The 9,343-nt window shown below is 43.0% G+C and overlaps 1 protein-coding gene across 3 annotated transcripts in view; it reads right to left on the bottom strand.

Annotated features, from left to right (window-relative positions):
• Tecpr2 (tectonin beta-propeller repeat containing 2) overlaps positions 1–9,343 on the bottom strand; it is a 101,024-nt gene that overhangs the window by 86,320 nt on the left and 5,361 nt on the right. For 2 of the 3 annotated variants that reach the window (XM_005343564.3, XM_026781262.1), the window contains exon 2: positions 7,024–7,311. The exons of the other annotated variant lie outside the window; for it this stretch is intronic. In XM_005343564.3, the coding sequence (XP_005343621.1) occupies positions 7,024–7,242 (219 nt within the window). In that variant the 5' untranslated portion in view covers positions 7,243–7,311. The remainder of the gene's footprint in view (positions 1–7,023; positions 7,312–9,343) is intronic. 3 annotated transcript variants of the gene reach the window in all.

Raw genomic sequence — 9,343 nt, 5'->3', positions numbered from 1 at the left:
CACTACCACCATTTGGGACCTACAGCATTTCTGCTGCCTACTGCCACGGGGATCTTGCAGCATTTTTTAAAAAAGAACAACAACACAAAGAAACCCTGTCTTGAAAAAACCAAACAAAAAAGATGCTATTTCAAGGGATTGAGGAGATGATTAAGAATGCTTAAGCTTGAGGATCTGAGTTCAACTTCCTAGCACCCAAGTTAAAAAAAAAAAAAAAAGGGCAGGAATGTGTGTATATGACTATAACCCCAGCCCTGAAGTGCTGAGATAAGATGGATCCTGGGACCTCAATGGTCAGCTAGCCTATGCAACATGGCCAGTTTCTGGTTCAGTAAAAGACTCTGTTTCAAGGCAACAAAGCAAAGAGAGACAGAGTAAGATGATTGATGCTCTTTTTGGCCCCCGTATACATGTTCTTTATCCAATCTAGGTGATTGCCAGGGATGGTGTGTATGTGTGTATTCATTAAGCTGTACACTATATGTTTCCACAAAACAGCAAAACAGTGCAGTCTAACTTAAACTTGTGGTGGAACATTTTATCACTCATAATCTTGGTGAATGCCCCACGTGTATTTGAAGAGTATGCATCCAGGTGGGATGGTGGTAAAGCACTTGTAGGAAGAGGCAGGCTAATCTCTGAGTTCAAGGACAGCCTGGTCTACTAGTAAATTCCAGACTAGCCAAGGCCACAGAATGAGACTGATACCCTGCCTTTTATGTTTTTTTTAAATGTGTATTCAGCTCTATAGATGTCAATTTAGATGAAGCTGGCTGACAGTGAGTCCTCAATTCTTCTATATTCTTGTTTTCCTAGTTTCTACTTTTATTACTGAGAGACTCCAAGTTTCTTATAAATACTGACTTGTTCTAGTTCTTCCTTCATGTATGATGAAGCTCTGTCATTAGAGACTAACACACTTAGACTCCTATGTCTTCTTTGTGAACCACTGTCATTATGTAACATCCCTTTTTATCCTGTAACCTCCTTGCTTAGAAGACAGTCTTGATATTAACACATCTACTCTAACTTTTTTTTTTTTTTTTTTTTTTTTTTTTTTGGTTTTTTTGAGACAGGGTTTCTCTGTGGCTTTGGAGCCTGTCCTGGAACTAGCTCTGTAGACCAGGCTGGTCTCGAACTCACAGAGATCCGCCTGCCTCTGCCTCCCGAGTGCTGGGATTAAAGGCTCTAACTTTCTATTGATCAGTATTTACATACATGGTGTATCGTTTTACTTTGTTGCTGGTGGTGTTGTTGAATCAAGTTCTGACACACCCCAGGCAAGCCTGGGACTCACTAAGGAGACAAACTGCCCTTGAATTCTGGTCCTGCTGTGCTGGATTATAGGCTTTGTCACCGTCACCATGCCCAGCTTCCATGGCTTTCCCCATGCCTTTTTTAAAACAGGGTGTATAACTCTGGCTGAACTGGAACTCACTATATCCTCTTCTATTGCCCTCTGTCTCAGTTAGGGTTTATATTGCTGTGATAAAACACTATGCCCAAAGCATGGGGAAAGGGAGGAGATTTATTTCAGCTTACATGTCCCTATTACAGTCAATCATGAAAGAAGCCAGGGCAGGTGAACAAGGCAGGAACTTGGAGACAGGAGCTGATGCAGGAGCCATGGACATCGGTGCATCTATGCTTCCTGGATTGTTCCTCATGACGGCGTGCTCGGTCTACTGTCTTATGGCACCCAGGACTACTAGCCAATGGGTAGCAAAGACTACAGTGAGATGGAATCATCATCAGTCATCAATCAAGAGATGCACCATGCCAGATAGTTGTGAAGCAGAGGTAGGTGGAGTTCAGAGCTTGAGGCAAGCCTGGTGTACAGAGCTAGTTCTAGGATAGCCTACACAGAAAAACCCTGTCCTGAAAAACCAAAGTGGGGGAAGGGAGTGCTTACCCTAGTGGGTTCATTGCTCAGTTGACATGAACCTAACCAGTACACTCTTTAACCTATTTTCTTTCTTTCTTTTTTTTAACAATTTTAACTTTATTTTATGTGCATTGGTGTGAAGATGTGAGATCCCGAGGAAGTGGAGTTACAGGCAGTTGTGAGTTGCCATGTGGGTGCTGAGAATTGAACCCAGGTCTCTGGATAAGCAGCTGGTGCTCTTAACGGTTGAGCCATCTCTCCAGCCCCTTTAACTCATTTTCTAAGACAGGATCTCTAGCTGAACTTGGAGCTCACCTTTTCAGCTAGACTGTCCGGCTGGTCAACAAGCCCCCAGAATCCCTCCATCTCTGGCCCTCAGTGCTGGAACTGGAGGCTTTTTTGTGTAGTGTTGTAGATCTGAATTTGAATCCTCCTGCTTTGTGCAGCAAGTACTTCCCCAACTAGGCTATCGCCCCAGCCCTATCCTGTTACTTTTAACTTACTTTGTATCATTGCATTTTAATTGAATTTCTGCCTAGTGCTATATTTATTTCACTCTTTCTGTTTGAGTATGGTACGGTGTGTACGTGTTGTATTGTGCGTGGTGTATGTACCTGTTAGTGTAGATGTGTATATGTGGGTACACATGAGTATGTGTGTGCATGCATGTAGAGCCTCAGAGGTTGATGTTGGGTGTCTTTCTTCAATTGCTTTAAAAATTGCTTTACATTTACTTGTTTATTTTGTGTGTGAATAAGCACATCCTATGTACACACGTAGAGGTTCAAGGACAAACTGTAGAAACTGGTTCTCTCCTTCCACTACACGGATTCCAACCAGCAAGTGCCTTTACCTGAGGATCATACTCCCAGTTCATCATCTTTGTTTTCAGCAGGGTCTCTCACTGAAACTGAACCTCTGGCTGGCCAATGAGCTTCAGGGATCACACACACACACACACACACACACACACACACACACACACCCCACACAAAGTAACAGGCACATGCTTCTATGCCTTGCCTTCATCTTTTTGTGAATTTGCTCTGACAATTTCTGTCTTTTAGATATATTTGAATCATTTGCACTTAAATACTTGTATATGTAGTAAATAAATATGCATATTTAACCCGGGGGGTGCAAAGGCTTGTACTTGCTAAGTATGTGCTCTACCACACTGAGTTGCATCCCTAACTCACATATACTTTTGACCTCTGCAAACAGAATATATGATCCTTAGCACCATATCCCACTCATGTTATAACTGTCTTTCATATGACTATATCTACACACACCGATTTCAACTGTCAAATATATCTTAAAGAACTCAATATAGAAAAAATAACCTATTTTATTTCCTTAAGAATTTACTCTAACTGTTCTTTCATTCCTGATGCTGTTCCCTCTGAAGGATTTCCTTAAACAATAACTTCAGAGCAAATATTGAAAATCAATATTCTGTTTTCCTTTAACTAAGAAAACTTTGCTTCCCATCCCTTCTTTTCCTTCCCTTCTATTTGTTTAATTATTTGTTGTATAGAACTCTAGCAGGCCTGAACTGCTGCTGTGTAGAACTGGCTGGCCTCACTCACAATCTCAGGAGGCTACCTCAGCCTCCTAAAAGCTAGGATCACAGGTTTTTACCTTGGTTTTTCTGAGAGAGGGTCTCAGTAGTCCAGGTTAATCTTAAAATCACTGCAATCTGCCTGTCTAGCCTGTCAAGTACTAGGATTCCAGGTGTGAGCTATGACACCCAGATATCTCTTGTTTATAACAGACATTTCGAGGCTAGGAAATTCTTAGAAGTTTTGTTTAAGAGAGGTCTTGCTGTGTTGTTTGGGGACTCAAGTGATCCTGTTACCACAGGTTCTCATGTAGCTGAGACAAGTGTGTGCTACCATCCTCAGCTGGGTAGTTCTTTCAGAATATATGCTACTGTCTTCTGATTTCTAAGGGAAATGTACAGTCATTCAAATCACCATCCCCTACAGGTAATAGGCTATTTTTTCTAGTTATCTTTAAGAGTTTTGTTTTTGTTTGTTTGTTCTGTTTCAGACAGGGACTCTCTAATAGGCCTGGTTTTCCTGGAACTCGCTCTGTAGAACAGGTTGCCCTTGAACTCACAGAGATCCACTTGCCTTTGTCACACCAGTGCTAGGATTAACTACATGCAGTGCCACCATGTGCAGCCTAAGAGTTTTTCTTATCCTTAGCAGTTTAAGCTCTATGTCTCTGTCAGTAACTTCAGTTTATTTTGCTAGGGTTCATCTTTCATTCATAACTCTTCTTTGATAACTGTTTGAAGATTTGAGAAATTTTTGATATATTAAATTTGTAATTATAGTTTAAATATTAAATATGATTATCTTCAATGTTTGGGGGACTTGAGCAGTCGAATCTGTGAAATATTATCCACCAAATAAATAAATAAGTAAATAGCAATGGGAAATGGGCATGGTGGTGCTTGCCAACAATCCCAGAACTTAAGAGGCCGACGTAGGAGGATCACAAGCTTGAGGCTAGTTTAAGCTACATGGTGAATTCCAGGCTAGTTTGGGCTACATCAGGATGGTATCTTGAACCACCTACCTACCTAACTAAAAACAACAAGAGCAACAGTTTTTAAGTTATATAATGCATATGTGTATAAGCGTTTTGCTTATATATACATATGTGTACCACATGCATGGCTGGTGCTCTTGGGAGTTCAGAAGATTCCCTGGAACTAGAATTAGGGATGGTTGTGCATCACTATGAGGGTGCTGGAAACCGAACCCAGGTCCTCTACAAAAGGCCTTAACTGCTGGGCCATCTCTCTAGCCCCTACAATAGCTTTGTTGCTATTGTTGTTTTCAGTACTGAGGACTGAACCCAGTGGCTTGTATGCATCTAGGCAAGCATGCCACTGCTAAGCTACATTAGTTCAGACTACAGAGTCTGCCAAGTTCAAATGCCAGTGTCGCCACTTACTATCATTATCCACCAGGCATAACTTAGGGCACCTGGAATCTTAACTCAGACTAAGTCATAAGGTCATGGGTTCCAGGGCTATATACATAGAGAGTTTTTGTTTTGTGGGGTTTTTTGTTTGTTTGTTTGTTTTTTCTTTTTTTTTTTTTTTTGTTTTTCGAGACAGGGTTTCTCTGTGGTTTTGGAGCCTGTCCTGGAACTAGCTCTGTAGACCAGGCTGGTCTCGAACACACAGAGATCCGCATGCCTCTGCCTCCCGAGTGCTGGGATTAAAGGCGTGCGCCACCACCGCCCGGCTTATTTTGTTTTTCGAGACAGGAATCCTTTGTATAACCCTGGCTGTCCTAGAACTAACTCTATAGATCAAGCTGGCCTCTGCATCCTGGATGCTGGGGTTAAAGGCATGTGGCACCACCGCCCAGCTTGTTTTTATTTTTAAGACTAAAGCTGCCGGGCAATGGTGGCACACGCCTTTAATCCCAACACTCGGGAGGCAGAGACAGGCGGATCACTGTGAGTTCGAGACCAGCCTGGTCTACAGAGCTAGTTCCAGGACAGGCTCCAAAGCCACAGAGAAACCCTGTCTCGAAAAACAAAACAAAAAAAAAAAGACTAAAGCTATGTACTTGGTAAGCTACAGAAGCTCACTAAATGGTGACAGCTGTACCAGGCCATTCACATACCCATACAGAACTCAGAAATTCTTGAGTCGACATATGAGAATCAGGAGCTCTGTGTATAGAAGTCACTTTACTTAAGATGTGTATAGTCTGGGACTATGTCAATGATTACCGTAAATCTTTTGCAGAATAATCTCAAGAGAGTAGAATTTAAGTTAGATACTGAGTGTGGGACCCTCACCCCTTATTCTCAAAGGGGCGAGAAGAAATTTCCTAGCAGAATGTTTTCCCAGGAAGATAGTGGCCTTCCCCACTCCTACCCGGGAGATTCCAAGCACAATGTCACTTAGCCCAGCCAGCCAGTCACCTGGTGATTAAGAAGCAGGATGGGACAGAGCAAAAGACCTTGCACCAGTGCCAAAAGCAGCTTCAAAAGCCTCTTTGTAGTTATGCCTTTAAAAGCTTACCCCACAGAGGAGATACAACTCCTCTCTACCTCACTGCAGTATTATGCTAATTAAACCTTGCTTATTACAGTCTGGGCCTCTCTGGTGGTCTCTCTCTGGGGCTGTAATCTGGGCACAACACTGAGAAACAAACTTTGTTAGCAATTGGTAAACATTGTTCTGTTTGTTTGTTTTTCAAGAGTTTCTTGGTGTAGCCCTGGCTGTCCTGGAACTCACTATGTAAACCAAGCTGGCCTCAGACTCAGAGATCTGCCTGCCTCTGCCTCCTGAGTGCTGGGACTAAAGGTGTGTGCCACCACTGCCTGGTGTAATTGGTAAACATTTAAATGTCCTTGTAAAGTGAGGAAAGATTTTTTAGAGACAGAGGTCTGTGGGGGCCCAAAGAGGCCAAAGATCAGAGAGACTTGTTTTGTGCTTCTAATTCAAACAGAAGTCCCACCTAGTTGTAAATCAAGAGTTCTGCTCTCTCAAGGCTATTGTAAACAGGTGTGGCTAGTTGCCGACCTCCTGCTCCTGAAACAGGGAAGTAGTTGGTTCCTACCTAAAACAAGTCTAAGGATCCAACTAAGCTCTGTTCCCTTTATGAAAATAACTTGGGATTCCACCCAGGGAGTGGTTCGCACGCGGAGGGCAGGAGTCAAGGGCAGGAGTGCTGAATGTACCCCAGGCCTTTCAATTTGTCTGTTAATGCAAGTCCTTTTGTTCTACTCCTACCTTTTGAAATTAGGGGTATATTAAACTGTTGGAAATTAAACGCGGTTGAATTTTCAGTAGTCACTGAAATTCCCTCCCAATACTATCCTATGTGTTTCTGTGTTTTATTATTTTTGTGCACGTCTTTGTATTCTTTACTATATTTCTAAATTCGCAGGCCTCATCTTTGGAAGAAAGGTATTTTTGTCGAGGCTGACCCCTGACAGAGGTGGGAAAAGAAAAACACCAATATTTAGTTGGAATGAGGTATGAAGCTGGAGGCCAGCAAGTCAAAGGTAAAGTGCCCCATGTAGCACAGGTAGAACACAGTGGAGAAACAGCAGCTACGGCGAGCACATGATCAGATGCAAAGGAAAACAAGACTTACTTCAAAGTTGTACTTTTTCATCTGGTTGAGGTGCCGACAGTACAAGTAGAGCATGCCGATGCTGCTGCCCACCGCAATGTAGTCCCCGTTGGCATCTAGGGCTGTGAGGTAGACCAGAATAGAGCGAAAGCCCCTCTGGATCTTTGTGGGAATGGCATTGAGGAGATAGTACAAAGGGCAGAATTCTCGGAATGTTACAGGTTCTGATATCGATGCCATGGTCAAGGTTTCCACCGACGTTCTTCAGGCAGAAGGAATGCTTATTCATCATCTAGGGAAACCTGCAGGCTACAGAATACAGCATTGTAACTCTTTCAGTGCCTCGTCATACCAAAAAGCCACAATGTTTAATAATGGAAACATGATATTTTCAACAGGAAAGAATCATGGTTGGGAGGCGAGGGGTAGCAAAGATGTCTTAATGGTTAAAAGCATGTAACGCACTTGCAGAATACTCACTCAACTTTGGGAAATACCCATGTCAGGTAGCCTACAATCTCCTGTAACTCCAGCTCCACGGGATGCCCTCTACTGGCCACCACTCATATTGCACTCACATGTACATACCCCCCCATACAGACAGAGGCACATTCTCATAATTTAAAATAAAAATAAATGCCAGGCGGTGGTGCATGCCTTTAATCCCAGCACTTGGGAGGTAGAGCCAGTCTGATCTCTGTGAGTTTGAGGCCAGCCTGAACTATAAGAGTTGGTTCCAAGACAGGCTCCAAAGCTACAGAGAAACCCTGTCCCAAAAAAACAAAATAAACAAACTGGGATGATAGAGACAGCTCAGTGGTTAAGAGAACTGACTTTCTTCCATAGGACCTGGGCTGAATCACCAGCACTCTCATTATGGCTCACAATCATGTGGCTCCAGTTCCAGGGGACAGAAGCTCTCTTTTGGCCTCTATAGGCAAAGCATGCATGTGCTGCAGATTTACATGCAGGCAAAATCCATACATGTGAAATAATAATGATATTATAAAGAAAAATGAATTACTGACGCTATAGTCAACACAGTGGTGGAACAGAAGAGCATAAAGCATAATTCTTTTCAAGGAATTTATGATCTAGCCAGAAAGGCAGTGCAACAACAAAGAGATACAAAACTATAGGAATTAATCATGGGCATCCATGAGAAGATCAGGATTAGTGTGAACTAAAGTGAGCCAGGGGGCAGCTCTCTTGAGAAGACTCCACAACTCAAGTATGTGCTGTCCTTTTCCTAAGTGCACCTCTCCCCCCCCCTCTCTCTCTCATAAATGGTCCCAATAGTCATGCCTAAATTCATTTTCATACTTCTTTAATAGTCAGAAGAATACTTGTAATCCCAGCACTCAGAAGACTGCAGCAAGTATATTGCTGTAAATTCAAATTTAGACAGTAAGCTTCAGGTTAGCCTGGGCTACAGTGAAAACAATCTCAAAACAAATCAATCTCCAACTTTTCTCAACTGACTCTAGCTCTGCTTCAATCCCCACCCCCAGAAAAAGAGTCTTGTAAAGACTCCACCGAAAACATCCAGCAATGAAGTCCCACCTGTCTGAGTAGGACACACGGGAAAGCCTGTATTAGAACAATAAGCCCACTCTAAAGAAATAACCCTCTCCTCGTTAATGTCTGGTTCCCATAGCAATCAGCCATGTCAGTGTTTGAACCCACGCACCCTGCAGCTCCTACCTGCTCATCCATGCACTAAATCAAGATACTCTACACTCACCAGCACCTGTGGTTAACCAAGTTCACGCACTCGTTTGAAGCCTTGCCCTGCCCGGGCATGAGGTGGCCTCTTCCCCAACTTTCAGAAGACGCCACTCAAGAGACTCAGTTGAGACTACTGAGCTGAGCCTTGAATCTCAGTCTTCCCCCTTAGTCCACAGCCCTTGGACATCACCCTGATATAACCAACAGGTGTACATTGTCATTCTGTCTGATTCAACCTGGAGGTATAGTTTACATCTTCAGGTTCTGTCCTAGTTAGGGTCACTATTGCTGTGATGAAACACCATGACTAAAAGCAAACTGGGGAGGAAAAAGATTTGACTGACAATTCCACATTGCTACTCATCACTAGATTAAGTCAGAGACAGGAACCTGGAGGCAGGAACTGATGCAGAGGACTAGCTTTCTTAAATAACCCAGAACCACCAACCCAGGGGTGGCACCACCCATAATGGGCTGAGTCCACTCCCATCAATCAGTAATTTAGAAAATGCCTCACAGCCCATTACATATGGAGGCATCTTCTCAACTGAGGCTTCCTCCAATCTGATAGCTATAGCTTGTGCCAAATAAACATAAAATTAGCCAGTACAAA

The sequence above is a fragment of the Microtus ochrogaster genome, chromosome 1, assembly GCF_000317375.1.
Source record: "Microtus ochrogaster isolate Prairie Vole_2 chromosome 1, MicOch1.0, whole genome shotgun sequence".
Classification (NCBI taxonomy): Eukaryota; Metazoa; Chordata; class Mammalia; order Rodentia; family Cricetidae; genus Microtus; species Microtus ochrogaster.
The sequence above is the reverse complement of the archived record's forward strand: the minus strand, read 5'-3'. Positions and strand labels throughout refer to the sequence as shown.